This window comes from Schistocerca cancellata, chromosome 3 (assembly GCF_023864275.1).
Source record: "Schistocerca cancellata isolate TAMUIC-IGC-003103 chromosome 3, iqSchCanc2.1, whole genome shotgun sequence".
Classification (NCBI taxonomy): Eukaryota; Metazoa; Arthropoda; class Insecta; order Orthoptera; family Acrididae; genus Schistocerca; species Schistocerca cancellata.
The window spans coordinates 892,946,177-892,968,157 of NC_064628.1; the positions used below are offsets into that span (position 1 = coordinate 892,946,177).

The 21,981-nt window shown below is 44.3% G+C and overlaps 1 protein-coding gene across 2 annotated transcripts in view; it reads left to right on the forward strand.

Moving 5' to 3' along the window:
• The window catches only part of LOC126177149 (UDP-glucosyltransferase 2-like), an 84,056-nt gene that overhangs the window by 49,427 nt on the left and 12,648 nt on the right, over positions 1–21,981 (forward strand). For both annotated transcript variants that reach the window (XM_049924426.1, XM_049924425.1), the window contains exons 3-4: positions 9,866–10,053; positions 14,475–14,934. In XM_049924426.1, coding sequence (XP_049780383.1) covers positions 9,866–10,053; positions 14,475–14,934 — 648 coding nt within the window. The remainder of the gene's footprint in view (positions 1–9,865; positions 10,054–14,474; positions 14,935–21,981) is intronic.

Consider the following 21,981-nt stretch of genomic DNA (forward strand, 5'->3'; position numbering starts at 1 on the left):
TATTACATTCGACGCACGAGCGACGGGACACAGCATCTCCTAGGTAGCGATAAAGTGGGGATTTTCCCGTACGACCATTTCACAAACGTACTGTGAATATCAGGAATCAGGTAAAACATCATATCACCGACATCGCTGCGTCCGAAAAATGATCGTGCAAGAACGCTACCAACGACGACTGAAGAGAATCGTCTATCTTAACAGAACTGCTGCACATTTCAATGCTGGGTCATCAACAGGCATCAGCGTGCGAACCATTCAACGAAACATCATCGATATGGGCTTTCGGAACCGAAGGCCCACTTTTGTGCCCTTGATGACTGCACGACACAAAGCTTTACGCCTCGGCTGGGCCCGTCAACACAGACGTTGGACTGTTGATGATTGGAAACATGTTGCCTGGTCGGACGAATCTCTAAAATTGTATCGAGCGGATGGACGTGTATGGGTAAGCGGACAGCCTCATGAATCCATGGACCCTGAATGTCAGCATGGGATTCTTTAAGCTGGTGGAGGCTCTGAATGGTGTGGGTCGTGTGAAGTTGGAGTGATATGGGGACCCCTGATATGTCTAGATACTGCTCTGACAGGTGACATGTACGTAAGCATCCTGTCTGATCACTTGTATCCATTCATGTCCATTGTGCATTCCGACGGATTTTAGTAATTCCAGCAGGACAATGTGACACCCCACACGTCCAGAATTGCTATACAGAGTGGCTCCAGGAACACTCTTCTGAGTTTAAACACTTCCGATGGCCACCAGACTCCCCAGGCATGAACATATTGAGCATATCTGGGTTGCCTTTCAACGCGCTGTTCAGAAGAGATCTGCAACCGTTGTACTCTTACGAATTTATAGACAGCCCTGCAGGATTTATGGTGTCAATTCCCTCCAGCACTACTACAGATATTAGTCCACTTCTTCGTGTTTGCAGGGGTCCTACACGATATTAGGCAGGTGTACTAGTTTCTTTGGCTCTTCAGTATAGATGGGAAGGAATCGTATCGGCGACTGTCGTCTATGGCGCGGAGCTGTACCTCGTACTTACACTCGAAGCAATTCGTACATTTTCGTCAGCTTAAACATTATTCATTTATTTATTAAGGAGATCGATTTCTGGCGTTGCAATATTGAAGAAATTACTTACGACCTGTAGGTTTCTCCTAATATCTGTAGTGAAAAAAGCGACTTCTTTAAGCAAATATATGTTAAACGAAGTTACTTGCTTCGTGACAAAGTATGCGTTCCCTACTTATCTCACTGCTCACGGAACGGACGTTCTCATGTCTAGCCACTCCGTCTCCCTCCAACCCCCAATGTAAACACCATATGGTCCGCCAACTTTTTCAGCCATCATGGAATTGAAATCTCACTTCCGGCTGTCTGCGTTCTGCAGTACCGCTTTGCTCACACGAGGTACAAAAGTGCAAAATTGGAAAACAACAAAATCAAATGTGCCATGAACAGAAGGAGTACGTCACGAAGAGCTACCGAAGAAAACTGCATGCAGGATCAGGCCTTCTGCAGTCGTAACGTCACACTCATTCTGAGTTCATGAATTAGGAAGAAAGGCAGCTGAATCTTCGCCATCCCCATTGTCCGTCGCCTATTTACTTGAAAATGGTCCTTAAAGGCCGGTATTGTCGGGTATATCACCCCCACATATTTCATCGTCTTCGCCCACGGGTTTGGGTGACCATTTCTGGAGAGCCTTGTGCGTATACCCGTTCCAAAATTTTGCCCAGAGTCCTAAGTAAACTTAGCCGCTGGACGAGGCTGCCGGGTAACACGGGCCCTGGTATTACTAGGCCCGTGTTGCGCTATAATTCACATCCGGTCGCGGCAGTCGGGACTGATGAGACGCGCTGCCGCTGTGCGAGCGCGTGGCCACTAGAGATGGGCAAAACTGTTCTTTTCAGAGATTGGATCAGAACTGTTCACTCCCTGAAATGAATTAGCTCTTTTTCATGACTCACCACTCATTTACAATAGAAAATAAATGGAAGGCACATTGCCCTTTAAACTTGGTTTATTCCAGTACTATACCTGTATTTTGATCTTATTTGATCCTATTTTGAAGTAACACAGATAATGAGTAAGAATTTTGTATTGTTTATTGAAATTTCCACGATATGACAAAGTTTTTGATTATTGATTTATTTTGCACTATCGTGGTTTTTGGGTGATCGGAAAATGTAGTAACTTGAGATTTACATTAACAATATATTTGGCTATAATGTATTAAAATTTCATTAACCTCATACAAATACATCGCAAGCCACATATTTTTAAAGTGAACGTTTCCTTCCGAAGACGCCTAAAATCGCAAAATCCGTACCAGAATAAGAAAAAAAAATATAATTTTGACTGTAAAACGAAAGTGCTGCATATAGCCTTACGCAGAATAAAACAAGGAAAATATTGGTGTATCACATTTTGCGATACATTTATCGGTTTGCTCGTAATTAAAGCGTAAATTCGAGTGTCCATAATAAAAATCCTATAGTAAGAGGAGTCGTCAGGAACCTAATCTGATCAGTTTAAACAAATAAAAATAAAATAAAAACAAATGATATATACATAACATAATAATGTAATATACATAGCGGTATTACTACGAAGAACAATATCCAGTAGAGACGAACTCCGATGCAGAAGCACTGAGTCGAGCAGGTCGAGCCGCAAGCTGTATTACTGCGTGAGCCAAGACCGCAGAGACCAGAGTGACACCTGAGTTGCTTTGCTCAACGCTCTGGCTAGAGTCGAGAATGGTGGGGTGAGCGTTGAGCGGGCGAGTTCCGACGGTGGGGCGAGCGGTGAACTCCCCACTCCGAGACAAATCGTCCGTTCCCTTGCGAGCAGGTTGTTGCAAGTAGTTCCTATGTTATCCGCTAGGTGGCTCTCTGTCCTGTTGCTCGCATCAACTGCCCAGAGGGCAGGACGTGCGACTGAAACGATCGCCGACAGAGTGCGATGCGAAGTTAAGCTGCGCCAGACACTGCACGCGGCAGACGATGCACAGAGACGGCACGGCATATGTGAAACACAAAATCCAATGGGGCACTGCACAATGCAGGCAGCCAAGGTAGAAGCAGGACAGAGGCCGGCGCTGGCTGTGTTGTGTGGCGTGCACTGTGCTGTGACCAGCAGAGGCGCTGCTGATATGCTCCGTCTCTCTCTCTCTCTCTCTCTCTCTGCCGTGGGAAACGTTTGGAGCTACCGTTCTTTTTTCTGAGTCACTGATTGTTCACTCCTTTGAAAGATTCAACTCTATGAATTAGTTCAAGAGCGGATCCCCCATCTCTAGTGGCCACCGGAAGTTGTGGTTGCGATAAGCGCTACTGGGGTCCAGCTGCGCCGCAGCACGGAGCGTCATTCGCTCTGCGAACGTCGAGGAGTGCGGACGCATAGCTCTGGGTGTCTCGCTGGGCGTTGGCTTGCTACGATCACTTGTGTTAACGTGCCACAGCCATGCCTCTGCGACGTGCATGGCGACGTCGCTGGCGGCGCAGCATACCTGTCTATCGCAGTTTGAAGGCCATTGATACTGACTTGGCTGGACAGCTCAATAAACAGCAATTGATTGGAGGCCCAAATGTTTTTCGTGGACTGCATCTGAACTTCGCTTGTGATGTTCAGGCTGTGTTTGGAGGTAGCATGTGGCTGACACTTGCAGTTATATGGGGCAACCAAGCAGATTATGGTGGCCTTGAAGCCTTCCCTGATGCAAATATCTTGGCTTGGAAGACATGGAGTATAGCAGAGACTACAGGACTCTTGGCTAAACAACCATATGGAACACTGGTTCCAAGTATGCCATTTGTTTTGACAACAAGAAGGAAGAAAAAATTTAATGCCGATGAATACCTGTTTATATGGGCCAAAGTAGGCACTGGCAATTGTAAAATAAAGATCAATGGAGATCGTATGATTTATTATAGACAATAAAGTTTGTTCCTTCCCGCAGTTATATATTTTCCAAATGTACTGCTGCAATGACCAACTTACTACCGACTGCAACAATCCATCCACTTGTCCTCACTCTCTCACTGTAAAGCCTCCCACTTTCCATAACCACGTCCAAACCTCGCTTCCCCACCCACCTGCAACACCTGCTAAGATACCCATCCTGCCTACGCCACCAAATACCAAGCCAAGCACCCACTCATCAAACCAGTAATTCCTTTGTCCACCCAGCCCGTTCACAATCGTATCCATCCCAGTAACGCTCACCACCCACCTGCCACTGCTCAAGATATCATGAAATTCTTCAGCATCCTTCTCCACAATTTCCAACCAACAACCGAACACCCTTTAATGAACTTACCTTGCAGCTCAATCTGTATTCCATCTCAATATCTAAGCCACCTAGTCCCAAAACAAAGTACACTTTCTATTCACCCATCTCAACATCACTCATTTAAACCCTCATCACCATTCACCCACATACCCCATTCCCCAGACTGTCGTCATGTCCTAACAGCAATTCAACATTCTATACATCAACATCTACTCACTTCCAACTAACAATCCACTGTTAATACATACCCTGTTCCAACAGATAGCACATACCTCAATACTTAATGATTCGTTTCTCAGACACTGTCATACCATCCAAACTCTCCCTGTATCCTTTACTATTCAGATAGTCCCCAAACGTCTGGCCAGAGATGGAGTTGCAACTTGTCACCACAAGAACGTCCCTGTCTGTCCACAAGCCTTATGCAATATTCTCACTCAATACCTTATCCTTACCCATTGTTCACAATCTTAACTGTTATCTGTGCCACTATCTACAGCTCACCTTCCCCAACCTGCAGAACGCCACTGGCGTCAGTTTAGAGACTCCCTCCAACGTTATATTGCCTGCATCACCCCAACAATCCTGCCCTGAAAGCAACACTATTCCAGATGTCGTAGCTTCTCCCAAACTTCCTGGAGACCTCACTACAATACTCTTCAATCCGATTGGAAGTGACCACCTATGTGTTTTCCCCACAATTCCCTACAATCTATATGCAACCCATCCTAATTTCCCTGCCAAAGTTATCCACAATTACTCGTGTACCTAGTAGACTGTCTATTGGGAATACATAAATACTCAGATTGGAAGCCACTCACTATCTTCCTAGCAACCCGTTTTGTCCCTCATACCATGCCCTTCTTGCAACGTAACTTGTCAGACGTTATTTGCGCCGACATTTCTACCAAGGCCATATTGTATGTCCTCATCACCCCACCCTCCCCAACAGCCCCTACTCCTCGAAGAATACCACCCATTACACCCCATCTTCCTAAAGGGTCACAACTAGGATACACTAATATGCCCTATAAAATGAGAGACACATCAGAAACTTACTAAACGCAAAAAAAAGAAACAATCCGGCAGCGGTCAGGCGAGCCAGACCTGCACCAGACTCTATTCTAAACGCCCTCTTCACTCTTCCAGGCACTGGAAAGCATTCCATCGACTCACTGGCAAAAATCCCGTCCCTCACTACCCACTCCTCCACAACAACCATCATCTATCTGATAATCTGAGCAAAGCTAAACACTTTGGATCTGATCTCTCTGTCATCATCTCCATTTACGATGACTCTCACACTGGTTACTCCCTACTCCCTACAATATATGAACGCAAAAATATCACTGTCTCACCCCTAGCCCCCAGCTTCCAATACTTGGAAAACGTACCACAAATGGACTTACACATACCAATTATGCCTCACTAAAACAAATATGTATATATGTATAAATAAATAATCAATATTTCTGTCACATTGTAAACTGTCCAAACTTTTTTCATACTTTTTAGTTTCCATCTCGGCTTCAAATCTTATTGTTCTATTTCTCTCCGTTCTTACGATCAGTCACCCTCCTCTCCACATTGAATCCTTCTGTACTGCTGTCACATATTCCTATTAGACGTCATTACTAACAATAGACTTAAATATGAAGAGGAAATTGAATGACAGAATGTTAATAAGACTGATATTTCTTGACTTCCAAAGATTCAGGATTATTTATTATTATTACTGTTATTATCACCATCATTACCATCATTTAATATTGCTCATGTACTAAAGTAATTTTCATGTTGACTCCTTAATGATCACGTGTTAGATCTAACAGAGGGTCTGAAGGCCATAATCTTTGCGAGACGAAATAAATAAATACGTTCATCGAGCCTCCACGTCCTCCTAAAGACATGTAACGTTAAGTGAAAAATTATGATGGGACGAAAGGCACTTTCTTAGAGAAATAATGCAAGGAAACCTTCCCTCAAAAGCCTTCAAAATCAAATCACTAGCCAGACAAGTAGGTCTCAAAATAATGGGCTGGTGAGTACGTTCGTAGTGCTTTTCCATAAATTTAATAAACAACAGATACATAGAAGACGTACTTTGGCCTTCAATAAGATATCTTTCTTCACTATATACAACAGTCTGCTAACGCTGGGGTAACGTTGCGATTCCGCAAATGTAGAAATCGCTGAAAATCACGTGAAAATCTGAGGGCGCAAGATCAGATGAATCAGTTGGATGTGGAATGACTTCCCAACCCAACTCCTGTATATTGTCTTTTTGTCAGTCTAGTAGAATGTTGGCGGCCGTCATCATGGAGTGGCATCACTTCACGGAGTTCTCCTTGGACTGCGTCTGCAGGACGTCTTAGTTGTTGACAATCAATTTCAGCAGTGATCGTTACACCTCAGAGAAGCAAACACCGTCGCTGGTTCATGAGATGCATGACATAATCTTTTGTGGATGCGTGCAGGTCTTTTTACGGCAAGTTACTGCTTTATTTGGTCTTAACCATTCCTTTCTTTGCCTTACTCATATTGGTATCAAGACACCGCTTCTTGTCACCAGTAACGATACAGGACAGGAATGGTCGGTGTTGTTCCCGAGCCAACTGATGACGAGCGAGAAGTAATGGACACATGACCAACCAGACGTCATGGACGTCGAAGACCCCTAGAGGTCTCTGCATCATGGCGCCGTAAGCTGTAGCGGCGAGCGCCTCCTGGCCCGCTTCTAGTGTGAGGGCGCCACAGTGGAACACGTGGTTCCAGCGGCCAATAGCGGCGCCCCCGATAGAGTACTTAAGCGCCTGCCTCTCACTCAGCCAGCCCCCCTACCCTCCATCTTTACACCCTACATCTCCTTTCCCAAGGTGTCTTCCATCAGCTCCCCCTCCCGGATGATGCCCTCTCTCCCTCCATTTATCTTTCCTATCAACTCTGATCCTCACCCCCACTCCTTTCCTCTGTCTTTCCCTGGGCTCCCTCTTCCTCCCCCCTTCCATCCTGTGTTTTCTCCCCGCCTATCATCTCCTTTCTCCCCCCCCCCCAAGTCCTTTTGTACTCCCCTACTCTGCCTTCCCCAATCCATGGCACGTCTGCTCAGCACCCCCCCACCCCTCTTATGGATCCTCCTCTTCCATTGGCTCCTTTCCCCCCTCCCCCTTCACTTTTCCTCTCCTTCCCCCCCCTCCCTTTTTCCCGTCATCTGACCAGTTTCCCCCCACCTGCTCTCGGGTGTGGTATGTCTTATTTTGTGCCAACTTTTAGCGTAGTGTTTAAGTGAGTGTTCAGTTTTGTGCGTCATTCCACAGTGTTGCGAACAGAAATCATGCTGTCGCTGGGTGTGCTTTTTATATCTCTTGCGAACAGAACCCAGACTGTCGCCGTGTTTTTTTAATTGTCTGTATTATTTTTCTGCTTCCTGTGTATTTTATTAGCTTCATCAACCCTGTGTTTTATGTTTTATGCTCCAGAATTTTCTGCCATTTTTACCTTTAAGTCACCGATTTTATCGCCAACTGTTATTATTTTTTTTATTATCTTCATCTTTTTAATACAAATTCTGCAGGCTGCAGAGCGGCGTAATAAGCTGCTGCCAGCCCGCCCCCTTTAGGGGGAATAGAAACTCAATAAAGGAAAAAAAAAAACCTCAGCCAGCGAGCCCCTCACTCCCTGGTGTCTCCCTTCCTCTCCACCCCCAAACAGCTGCCGCGCCTTTACCCTTGTGTCCTACCCCCTCTCCATCTCCATACCCTCCGCGTCCTTTCCCGACGCAACTTCCATCATCTACCCCTCCCAGATGATGAGCTTCGCCCTGACATATACCCTTCCTGCCAACTCTAACCCCATCTTCCTGCCTCCTCCCCAGGGCTCCCTTCCTCCCCCTCCCTCCTCCTGAGCGGCTTCCCCCTCCTACTCCCCCTCCCTCTCTTGTGCCACCTTTCAGTCTCTTTGCACTCCCTCCTGCCCTGTCTTCCCTCTTCATCTCCCGCCCCACGTGCCTCCTGCCTCTTTGTTTACCCGCTGACGCCCCTACTCTCTTCATCCCGCTGCCTCCCCGGCTACCCCTCCTCTTCTATCCTCTCCGACCTCTCCCTCAGCAGGTCCCACCTGGCAGGTTTTTTCTTCGTCGTGTGTCCTCCAAGTGGGTTTTAAGTGTGTTGTTCTAGAGTTCTTCTTTGTGTTTTAAGAATCACCAACTGTGTTTTTTTACTTTATGATCACGTCTCCATGTCAGTGTATTTTTACCTCCATTATCTTCCTTTACTCTGTTTTCTCCTTTTCTATCGCCTACTATATGTAAAATTTTATTCTTCTCTTAGTTGTCCTTTCACTCGGCTGAAGACCGGCGGATTGTATTTCTGACAGCTCTCCACTGCCCATATGGGGCAGGGGAATGAAATCATAATAAAGGGAAAAAAAAACTCAGCCAGCGAGTCTAATTGGCAACGTCTCTGGACACATCGCCTGGCATTAGATAGCTTACTTACTTCCTTGATCTGTGTACGATTGGACATGGTTGTTAGGTTTCCTTGTGACTCCGTTGTTTCGATCTTGTTGCTGTTCGTTCTGTCCTTCGTTGGTCGTGTCCGTCCTCTCCCACTGTGTTGTTCGCGGGCCGCTCCGCGGCTCCCGCCGCGCTTTCCTTTACTTCAAACCCGCGACCGATCTGGTCGCAGTTACAACACACTGATTTTTGTGATTTTGGATTAGAGCATAGATATTTCAACCTTCTCCACAGCATGAAAATGTCATACCTCGTTAGAATAATCACAGTTCACCACATTTGCCAGTTCTCGACTACACCGACGTTGATCATTGTGGATTAATGCATTTAGATGATCTGCATAAAACCCCGAAGATCTTTCTGAACGCGAGGAGCCACTAGTGTGAAATCGACCTTTCTTAAAACTGGGAACCCATTTTTTGCCGTGATCTGTCCAGTGGAATTATATCCATACACGGTGCAAATATTTCTGTTTGCCCCCGCTGCTGTCTCCGCTCTACTGAACTCAAACAGAAGAATATGTTACAAACGTTCCGATTTCCCCACTTGGCACTTCATTTTCCAACGACCACAGCTCCACTCACTATCTGCAAATGACAAGATGACGGTATGGAAAGTCAAACAGCAACAGTGAACTACAAACAAAAAATAGCAATCGGTAAATAAACCCATATCAACCGGAGTACCAACACGCAAAACAAAATCACTGCGAATTTATGTACCAACCTAACATTAACCACGTTTCACGACAGTGTTCGGTTTTAATAAAATACGTACGCTGCCACACGTCAGCTCGTATTGTTAAACTGCTAATCGTTGTGTTGTCGAAGATACGCTGCACGTGAGTAATGTGACATACAGTTTCCTGCGTTAGTATGCCGCACGATCATGGGCACTAAATAGTGCTATTATTTTCAATTCAAAACTGCTAACTGTTCAGTATGACTTAATTACATTTTCCACAAGGCTGAACCAGCTTTGAATAATTTTATTCTTAAGGACTAAACGAAAGTTAAATTCTATTTTGTCTTATCTTTCTCCTTTACAGAAGCCTATAAAAAATTTGACAGAGGTGGACGTATCTCCGGCGTATAGATACCTCAGGAGGTCTGTCGACTGGATGGCGATGGCGTCGCACGAGTGGGACCCCGTGGAGATGCTGTGGACCATGATGGACATGACGGCTCCCATCTGCGAAGACGGCCTCAACAGTCCAGAGATGGTCGACTTCATGAAGTACGTGCACCACTGCAAATCACTTGCTTCTAACACTTCTTCGGTTCAGCGCGACAGAGCAGGAAAATCTATGGAGTAAGCAGTTCGTTCTGCACTTATAAACAACATCACGTGGGAATTGTCACATGACCTTAACATGATGCTCTTTATTTGCAATTTGGGTTGGTTGGTTGGTTTGGAAGAGGGGACCAAACAGCGAGGTCAGCAGTCCCATTGGATTAGGGAAGGATGGGGAAGGAAATCGGTCGTGCCCTTTCAGAGGAACCATCCCAGCATTTGCCTGAAGCTACTTAGAGTAATCACGAAAAACGTAAATCAGGATGGCCAGACGCCGGTTTGAACCGTCGTTCTCCCGAATGCGATACATTTTGGGCTAAGATTGAAACTTACATACTACACGTATTTCAGCTGTTTCATGTTTTTATTTCCTTCTCTTTATTACTGACACTAACGGTGCTGGATTGATGCTACTTCGGAGGCAAATCTAAATTCGTTAAAGGAGGAAAAATATCTTTATATAGGAAAATACCAAAATGATGTAATTATAGTTTCCATACTAGCAAGAGCTGCTTTATGTGTTGATTACTGTGAAAATATCACGACACAGTGTAAAGAGGGCATAAAATAGCAAGACTTTTTTATGTGACTGTGTGGCTATAGTGCTAGGTAAAATTTTTAGTGTAGGATTGTACTGTCAGTGAATCCGTTTAATGTATATATATATATATATATATATATATAGATTCCATAAGGATGAAACGAGCTTAAATATATGCAACCGGAGAGTAAAAGCGAAAGATTTTCGTCCCTAAAGGAATCCGGAGTATGATGAAGTTCTAATTTGATAGGCCTATACGTCGCAGCTGTATATTCGAGCCGTCCGATGTGGCCGAGCGGTTCTAGGCCCTTCAGTCTGGAACCGCGTGGCCGCTACGGTCGCAGGTTAGAATCCTGCCTCGGGCGTGGATGTGTGAGATGTCCATAGGTTAGTTAGGTTTAAATAGTTCTAAGTTATAGGGGACTGATGACCTCAGATGTTAAGATTCCATAGCGGTCAGAGCCAACTGAAAAATTGTAAAATCGATGTTTTTCGGGACCCTTTCACTTTGGCGTTCTAGGAAGGAATTTCACAATGCCACTGCAGCACAATGTATTAAGACAGAGATTTGCCAATGGGTTTAAATGCAGTAAAAAAACAAAAATTAGTGCGGGATATCCGGTCTTTTAATATGCCTATAAAAACAAAAAAGCTACATCTGAACTGGTGTCTTGTCTCAAAGAAGGGAGAGCTGTTGTATTTATACAGATTGCACAAACACGTGTGCCAGAAACTTTAGGGATCTGCTCTTAGCATTAAAATATTAAAGAAGTTCACATGAACATGGGCCAGAAAATACTTCGGTAGACAGGTACTTAAAGGTTTTAATAATCACAGCCGGCAAATGATACTGTTCCCACACACATATGCATGTATGAAAGGTTTTGTTATTCATGACAAAAAATTTGCATTTACGAAATACATTTACATAAATTTCTCTAAGTGACCGCCTCTTGTTCCTTTCATCCCCTGACCTTGCATTCCATATTCCACCGAACATTGTGGAAAACTCCTGGTGTGTTCCGTATTTGATCACATCCATTTTGGATACGCTTGCTCAGAATATCAACATTGAGTGAGGGAGTAGAGTAAATCAAGAATTTTAAAACTCCCCAGCGGAAAAAAATCATTGGATTCAAATCAGACGATCGGGCAAGCCACGCAATGGATTCCCATCGAATAATATTCAACTGTGATTCTTGAGTTTCTCCCGGCGTATTTGATAATCAAAATATCCACGGGTGTGCTGCCGGTCTATAGTGTCCAACAGGCACAATATTTCGGCGATCATACATGTCGCCATCATCAGGTGAACTGACGGACTGAGCTCCTGTGAACGTACCGGCACGGAGATCCGTACGCTATGGCTGCTCAGAGGGAAGTGGGTTCGGTCGCGGCGGCGGCCGATTTAAATACCCTCCGCCCGCGGCGCGCTCCCTCCGCCGTCCGCTCCCCGCGCCACGATCGCGCGGTGGACCAGATTGCGACGGCGTCTGAGATGACGTCGGTGTGATGGCTCTGTCCGCCGTGGTCGTCACAACTATACGTTTGCTAGATTTACTCTTGATTAACCCAATCGCTGGTTCCCAAGCCTTGCTAAGATTATAGCCACAGTCACGGTTTATGAGGTCGTCATTGGTGCGAATTTCGATGGCCTCTCTAACAACGCTGTCCCAGTATCTCGACGTCTGTACCAGAATCCTCGTGCGGTCATACTCCATGGCGTGATTTTCCGACAAACAATGTTCAGCGACCGCCGACTTGCTCGGATACATCAGTCGAGTGTGCCTCTGGTGTTCACGGCATCGATCCTCGACGATACGCATCGTCTGACCGATATACGACTTGCCGCATTGACACGGAATCTGGTACACGCCGGCCTTCCTCAAACCGAGGTCATCTTTGGCGCTCCCCACCAGTGCACGAGTTTTATTTGGAGGACAAAACACAGTTCCGACCTGGTGTTTCTTCAGAATGCGGGCGATTTTCCCCGAGAGTGCGCCTGTGTATGGAATAAATGCAGTGCCTACCTCCTCCCTCGTGACTTCATCCATCTCAACAGGTTGTGCTGCAGTGGTTGGGAGGAGAGCACGTTGAATCTGCCACTCTGAGTACCCATTTTTTCGAAATACAATTCTCAAGTGTTCCAATTCCTGGGGTAGACTCTCTGCGTCAGAGATAGTGCGCGCCCTATGTACTAGAGTTTTAAGTACGCAGACAGCTGCCACCACCCTTCACAGAGGAACGGGGCGTGGCGCGGGGCGCGGACGGCGGAGGGAGCGCGCCGCGGGCGGATGGTATTTAAATCGGCCGCCGCCGCGACCGAACCCACTTCCCTCTGAGCAGCCATAGCGTACGGATCTCCGTGCCAGCACGTTCACAGGAGCTCAGTCCGTCAGTTCACCTGATGGTGGTGACGTGTATGATCGCCGAAATATTGTGCCCGTTGGACACTATAGACCGGCAGCACACCCGTGGATATTTTGATTAATATTCAACTGTTCGATAAGTGATTATCAAGATACTCGCGAAATATCCATATAAAGTGAGGTGGAACACCATCGTGCGTAAACTGCTTGGATGACACCTACAGCTACATCATCAAGTAAATGAAGCAAGCCATGTCTTTGAAACTGTATATACGTTTGTCCAGTAATACGTTGCGGAATAAGAAATGGTTCAAATAGCTCTGAGCACTATGGAACTTAACTTCTGAGGTCATCAGTCCCTTCATGAGTGCTTCCATAATCTCGGACGTAACTGTTATGACAATTGAACATGTCGTCACATGAATAGTCATGAATAGTCATGAGTTAATAAGGTATATGCTAAGAACTGTATAAACACAATACACCGCACTGACATGCATTGACAGAAAGGTATTCTTACCTTGTAAGTCTGCCTCGTGTAATTCCTGCATCCGTTTTAGGTGATATGGGTACAGAAGGTAGAAATCGTCATGGCATGAATACCCGCCCTTCTCACAATTCTCCTTGTAGTAACTGATGGAGCACGAAGAACCGTCATTCAGATACGGCCTACAGCACATAACGTTGTCTCCCGCCATCTATAACTCTCTACTCAACTGAGCCTATCTTTTGCAGACGTTGGTGGAACTGCACAAACGTTGTTGCACAAATAAAATGCCTCCGATAGTAACGTTCGGGATAAGGTTGAAGGTTGAAGTGATGCGTTTGCCTTCCCGTCTACTAGGCTGTACACACAGTGCATACCCTATCATTTTAGAAACTGAATACTTTGTTTTGATGTGTTGTGAGTGCAGTTGCTCTAAAACAGAACAAATAACAATGTGACGAAAGAAAGCAAACGCCATGACCAAGTGTAAACAAAAAAGTGAGTAACAGTGTACATTGGAGGTACGCTACAGAACCAGTAGTCACTAGGAGGAATTCCTTTGAGACACATGTTCGTATTAACTTTTCGTAATGATATGATGTCAAGAATAGATGTATAAAGATTAGGACACATGTTTTTATACGTCCTGTATGGCTTTGAACCAGGTTCTCTTAAGATGCCGAATCCAGGTTATTAAGATACCCATGTAAATGCTTGCACAAATTCAGCAATAATTTTGAAAGGAATCTGCTTGTACTAGGGATGTAATATGTAACGATATTCAAAATCTGCAGGGCACTTATTAGCGATCGTTACGCCACACTACAGTCAGGTGAATTTCGGAGCCAGTGCATGTTGGTGACAAAAAATTCTACACCAAGCGCCTGAAGGCTCATTCCATAGATATCCCTGTTCTGTGTCCAACGCAGAAGATACGTAAATTTCTACTCGCGCGATGTTGTTACAGGTCGCCGCCGAAGTTCGACCTGTACATCATGGAGAGGGGTCTGGTGCCGTGCTTCTACGGCGTGGCTCACGCAGTCGGCTCCCCTCCCGTGGTGGGCCTCGTGACCCTCGGAGCCTACCCTTACATCCACTGGAACGATGGAAACCCGGACAACCCAGCCTACACGCCGTGGTGGGTCCACCCTTACTCGGACCACCTCTCGTTCTGGCAGAGACTCTACAGCTCTTACGTGTGGCTCTACGCTAATTTAGTGTGGTCGAATGTAGTGCTGCCCAAGCACGAGACAATACAGAAGAACTACTTCGGTCCTCGAGTCCCGTCGATACACGAACTGGAGAGAAATTTCAGTCTGATGATCCTCAGTAACCATTTCACGCAAAGCTATCCCAGACCCAACCTACCCAGTTTTGTGGAAGTCACTGGGCTACACATCCAGGCAGATATTAAGCCACTTCCTAAGGTATAGTACATATGTAATATTTATATTCTGTATTTACGTCCTGTTGGAGTATGTAACATAGCTACAGATTTTATTCGCAGAGTCGATTCTATATCGTACAGCGTGATAACTATCCAGGCTTCAGAACAAGTCGAGGTATAGGGGAACTCGGGGCGGAACGGGAGACTTAATGTTTAACAATTTCTATAAAATAAGGGAACACAAGGAAACGCTTCCTCAAGTGATAAAAAAACACCTTGTAGTGTAACCTAATGTACCTTATTTTAAAATCGCTTGAAACAATACATTTTGCATTTTTTACAATTTTTCAAAGAAAGTCTTGCATATTTCCCGTTCCGCCCCACCCACGGGGCAGAATGGGAGAAGGTATTTTTTGTTAAATTGTTGCACAAACGTTGAATTTGAATTATGAATATCTTATTAAACTATGACAAAATGTTGTATAACAGGCAATTCAGACTAAGGAATGTGTAATTTAAACAATTAAAAAGTCATTCTTTAATATAAGAAAATATTTTAATGTCATTCTGAAAAATGTACAATGCTTAATAACCATCAAACCATTAACTAGTAGCCCTTTCGGCAATAGTCACAAATCAGTAGTTCCTCTTCATCTTCACTGTCTATGCCAGCACATGAATTGTGCGCCCACTCTGGCATGCGACCCAGCCCTCAACAGAAACGGAGTAGATGCCCCACAGTAGAGTGCATGGGGGCTTAATTATATAGAATGCAAATAATTTTAATTTTAGTCGCTGTCTGTCCGGTTACGCAGTCTCGTAACCGGTTGGCCCTGACTAGTATTAGTACGCAATCTGACTGCATAGAATAACAACAAAGAATGAAAGAGAACTTCCGTTAACACAATTAATTAATTAAGTCCCCAGCAACTATAAAACCTACGAAACAACAAAACACAAGTGTAACTGTTCTGTGTGTGGAAGTGTGATTCAACGTACACATCTGGCACGGTTCTTCCTCAATAAGACAAGGTATTTTAAGCACCATTTACACTGAAGTAATTAAAAAAAACAGAAATACTATAATTGCACATAGAAACCAGAATTACACTCTAATACATGAACACAAGCCAGATGCTTTGTTGACTGAACCTGTGACCGAGAGACATTGTTAGTTAGGAAATCTGAAATAAAAAAAATTTCTTTACCTTCATATATATTGACGAAACATACACTCTGATCATTACAACATCCGCAATCGAACAGCATCGGCTGTCTAGCCCATCAGAACAACTGCATACAACATGCTCACAACTAGTCACGGCTACATCAGAACTCCTACTGCCCACTTCTCAATAAGCACTCTCCACGACGACTTCTCGACAAGCACTCTCCACTACCACAAGCACTGCCAATGGAGGCGGCTGAACAATACTCTTTGGCGCAATCTCTGGCGCTGTGACTCAGTGTAGCCACCTTTCAAGAGACACTCAGTGTCCTCTCTCTCTGATTCTCTCATGCCCATCATCTTCTTCCTTTTATTTTTCTTAAGGTCTTTGATGTCCTCTGTTTCGGTTTTTTGGGGTGTACAGTTTGATATTTTTGCCTTAAGTTGCATTGCACCTGACGTCTCTGTCCTGACATTGTTTATATTCGTGCACCCTCCTCGTTTCTGTAGGCCTACTTTACGTGCGACAGCATTCTGCAGTTCCTTCTTATAAGGAGAATCCGTTAATACGACGGTTTTTCCTTTTCGTCTTGTAGTCCGCCGTGTATTTTGACAGATTAGTGGGATTGGAATGACAGCCTCGGGCGATACCTGGAAAGCTGAGTTGTTCGGCGAACGTAGCTGGTTGGGAGAGTCTGGCATCCATGAACATCCATGGTGGGTTTGCTTTCTACTTGCATCAAAATATGACGGGGCAGAACTGGACACTATCCCATTCTGCCCCGTCCCGTTCCGCCCCAAGAGCACTTTTGAGGTTAACAACTTTCATGGAGTGTAATAACTGACATATTTAAATGCATTAAATAACTAAAGTATAACAAATGCCATTCACTTTAAGGGAATGTGTCATTTTAGGGTATACAATTAACAATTAACAGCTTACCTGGCGTTGAAATTCACCAAACGTTAGAACAACGCAAGCGGTAACGTGACGGACAACAATTCACTTAGATCTCGCACTTCAAACTAAATCAGAATGGCTGCCCTCACTTCCCTTCCAATCGGAGAAATAGTTACATGCCCATACAACAGATTGCAACACTGCCCAGTCTAGTAGAGAGCAATTTCCCATTGTGCCCCGCTATCCCGTTCTGCCCCGAGTTCCCCTACTGTTCTTGAAAGAGAGATGTAACTGGCCATGGCTATTACATTATGTAACACTGGACTTCGTTGGCCTCAGTTCAGGAATAGAATCCATAAGTTTCATCAGGTATATTGTTACGCACCTGAGCCACTCAGTGGCGATTAAATCGTTTAGAGCTAGCAAATGGCAGGGATGTTGACGCCTACATTTCAGTTACGTGATTCAGCTGGCCAGCCGAAGTGCGACATAGTGCCCAAGTCTGTGATAACCACTATTCAAAAGTTGTATTACAGGGCTGCGAGAGGTACAGCATTTGTTGTAGATGCGTTACGCATTTTGTGTTGATTCAACAAAAAATCGGGCGACTTCATTCACGGTATGGTCAAGAACACATCCAAATACGATGGCTTCTTTCCACCATTCTGTCACCTCTCCGCTTCGACCCATCTTAAGCCTGTCTCACACGTTATAGGATAGTCCGTAGTTTACTTTCCAGCTCGCATTACGGCTAAAGTATAACAAATGCCATGCACTTTAAGGGAATCTGTTATTTTAGGGTATACAATTAACAATTAACAGCTTACCTGGCGTTGAAATTCACCAAACGTTAGAACAACGCAAGCGGTAACGTGACGGACAATAATTCACTTAGATCTCGCACTTCAAACTAAATCAGAATGGCTCCGTCGTGTGATGGCTGGCATCCCAGCACGGAGTGTTGCTTGTTTTCCATCATAGCCGCTGTGCTGTTTTCCTTTAAAGTTCCTCTGAACGCTACGTTCACTGGCCAATCACAAATCCTGTTTGGCGTCTGACGTCACATCCTGTAAGGCAGGGAACGCTGGTTAACCTGGGAGACGAAAGCTAAATGACAACTATTGAACTACACGAAAAAAAAACGAAAATTAGTTACAAACTACGCCACGTACACACTTTATTCGACATATAAACGTCACTACAGATATTCGGATTCAGGTTATGAAATGTTCGATATGCGGGCCGTCATTGGCGGTGATGTGCAGCAGGCGAATAGCGAAATTCTGCTTAACCTCTGAAGTGTCGGAATATAGATGCTGTCGATGACCTCCTGCGTGGCAGTTTTCAGCTCTGCAAAGATTTTGGGGTTACTGCTGTACACATTTTCTTTAATATATCCCCACAAAAAGTTGTGGCATGTGTTCAGATCCGGAGAATATGGAGGCCAATTGAGACCCATGCTAGTGGCCTCTGGCTACCCCAAAGCCACAGCACGGTCCCCAAAATGCTCCTCCAGGACATCAAACACCCTCCTGCATCGATTGAGTCGTTCTCAGTCTACCATGGGTCACATCTTGACAAAATCAGGGTACTTTGGATAATGGAGATGAAAGCATCTTCTAAAAGCTTTACGTACCGTTCGGTAGTCACCATGCCATCAAGGAATATCTCACCGATTATTCCGTGACTGGACATTGCACATCACGCAGTCACCTGTTGAATTGAAGAGACTTATCGATTGCGAAATGCGGATTCTCAGTCTCCCAAATGCGCCAATTTTGCTCATTGACGAAGCCATCCAAATGGGAGTGGCCCACAGCAAAAGGTGCGTGCGCAAGCGCATACTAATTCCCATCATGCCTTGCGGCCAGTTTTGCAGTTTGGACGTCCTAACGCAAACCTTTTATAAGTTATGACGGTTTTATTTCAAATAGTTCTCCTTACGACCATACTTCAAAATTAAGTAACTTACCGAAACGATTTCTAATAGCTTGCAATGAAAAATGGGGTCACCATGAGTTCGTATTTGGTGCATGTTAGGTCATACGTCACTGCATATGAAAAGTCGCTATCGTACTGAATTCTTCTTGAAACTCGAGAGGAGAACCTATATATATCTCCATACTCCAAAGAATGGATTGTATATTGTGCACTCCGTTCCACTGACGAGTTCAAACGATATAGCTAGAATGAAATATTCACAACATACCTCGAGGAACAAATTTTGACATCAGGTTAAGTGCAAAACTTCCTTATCTATTACAATATATAAGTAACTGCAGCCTTTTTCGAGGGAATGTGTCTGTTTTACGTATTATCGCCCTAATGACAAAAGAATTGCTGTGGCTTTTGTAACAACAAAACTGAAATTATACGTTTCTTTTCGTGCAATGAATGGGCTTTTACATAAAATATTGACATATATTATTCTCACTAGTTCATTAACGCACTGCTTTGGAATCCATCGCAATTTCAACTAATTACAATGTTAGTGACATTAATCTTTGTAAACTCTAGTATGGAAACAAGAAAAGTGAACGTGTTGCTCAAAATTCGTCCGTGAGTGACGCTCCTCCGAAGAAAAAGATGTATGTGGAAAATAAATCGTCACTTCTGCTGCAGTTTTGGCGGAATCCTATACCCCAGGGTACATTTCATAAGGAGTGACTGGTACGGAAAGCTGCCAAAATGACTTTACTTCGACGTCTCAAGGTTCAGAGAAATTTTAAAACAAATGACAGCACATAGCGCACCATATTTTAGTTTCTATCCACATGCAGACTAATTTCGTGAACTTTCTCATGACAAATATATTTTCACATCCTAAACATTTAGTACATTTGCATCTTGACTAGCGATAGGAGACGGCCATAAAAAAAAAGCAACCGTATTTTTTCGGATAGAACTACGCTCTTTCTTGAAAGCACAATAGTAGTTCTTGTTGACACAATAAAATTATTTCGTACCTCTGAGGGCGTGATCAGTCTGACGATTTACAGAGTCCTGTCAAGGTGAGAACAGGTTATCAATATACTTGACGAAACTTTAGAAGACATTTGAAGTGAAAAAGTACAGTCCTCCCTCCTGTATTGGGGTAAGAAGTAAAGGACATTATATTATACGTGTGAATTGCTTCTCTGTTTCTGAGAACATTGATGTGTAGGGAAAAAATCCGTTGGCAACTTTCAGTCCTAGTCATTTATTATTAAAAATAAAAAGAGATATATGATTCAACCGAAATTGGAACATAATAGATTTTCTCCAGACTACTTATTCTTTACTTTCCTTAGAGGTGTCATCGGTGGTGAGTTTTGAGTAACACCTACACTTGTCTTGTTGCTATGTTAAAATATACTCATTTTGCCAAAAGTCAGCAGAGTCTCATTCCACTAACATAGTAATGTAGTTGAAATTCTGACAGATTGGAGCTTCGTTACTATTATGGTTGCAGAACCCACAGCAATTCTCATTTCACCAGCTGTTGATGACCCTTAAAAATTGTACTATTAGACTTAAAGTCTGTACAGGGTTATTACAAATGATTGAAGCGATTTCACAGCTCTACAATAACTTTATTATTTGAGATATTTTCACAATGCTTTGCACACACATACAAAAACTCAAAAAGTTTTTTTAGGTATTCACAAATGTTCGATATGTGCCCCTTTAGTGATTCGGCAGACATCAAGCCGATAATCAAGTTCCTCCCACACTCGGCGCAGCATGTCCCCATGAATGAGTTCGAAAGCATCGTTGATGCGAGCTCGCAGTTCTGGCACGTTTCTTGGTAGAGGAGGTTTAAACACTGAATCTTTCACATAACCCCACAGAAAGAAATCGCATGGGGTTAAGTAGGGAGAGCGTGGAGGCCATGATATGAATTGCTGATCATGATCTCCAACACGACCGATCCACCGGTTTTCCAATCTCCTGTTTAAGAAATGCCGAACATCATGATGGAAGTGCGGTCTCCAGTTGTGGCATGAGCCAATTTTCCAGCATGTCCAGATACACGTGTCCTGTAACGTTTTTTTCGCAGAAGAAAAAGGGGCCATAAACTTTAAACCGTGAGATTGCACAAAACACGTTAACTTTTGGTGAATTGCGAATTTGCTGCACGAATGCGTGAGGATTCTCTACCGCCCAGATTCGCACATTGTGTCTGTTCACTTCACCATTAAGAAAAAATGTTGCTTCATCACTGAAAACAAGTTTCGCACTGAACGCATCCTCTTCCATGAGCTGTTGCAACCGCCCGAAAATTCAAAGCGTTTGACTTTGTCATCGGGTGTCAGGGCTTGTAGCAATTGTAAACGGTAAGGCTTCTTATTTAGGCTTTTCCGTAAGAGTTTCCAAACCGTCGGCTGTGGTACGTTTAGCTCCCTGCTTGCTTTATTCGTCGACTTCCGCGGGCTGCGCGTGAAACTTGCCCGCACGCGTTCAACCGTTTCTTCGCTCACTGCAGGCCGACCCATTGATTTCCCCTTACAGAGGCATCCAGAAGCTTTAAACTGCGCATACCATCGCCGAATGGGGTTAGCAGTTGGTGGATCTTTGTTGAACTTCGTCCTGAAGTGTCGTTGCACTGTTATGACTGACTGATGTGAGTGCATTTCAAGCACGACATACGCTTTCTCGGCTCCTGTCGCCATTTTGTCTCACTGCGCTCTCGAGCGCTCTGGCGGCAGAAACCTGAAGTGCGGCTTAAGCCGAACAAAACTTTATGAGTTTTTCTACGTATCTGTAGTGTGTCGTGACCGTATGTCAATGAATGGAGCTACAGTGAATTTATGAATTCGCTTCAATCATTTGTAATAGCCCTGTAGTTACTTGTACGTGTATGTTGCAGTAGATGAAGATGTTTTGTGCATTAACCATATCCCAAAATACTAGCCTCTTTTCGTGCTATCATTTACGAATATCTCGTTTCTATTTTTATTACTGAATAGTTTCTTTGAAACGGTTTGAAAAAAATTACTGAGCAGCCGGCTTCCGAGCACAGCTCTCGAAGTAGTCCG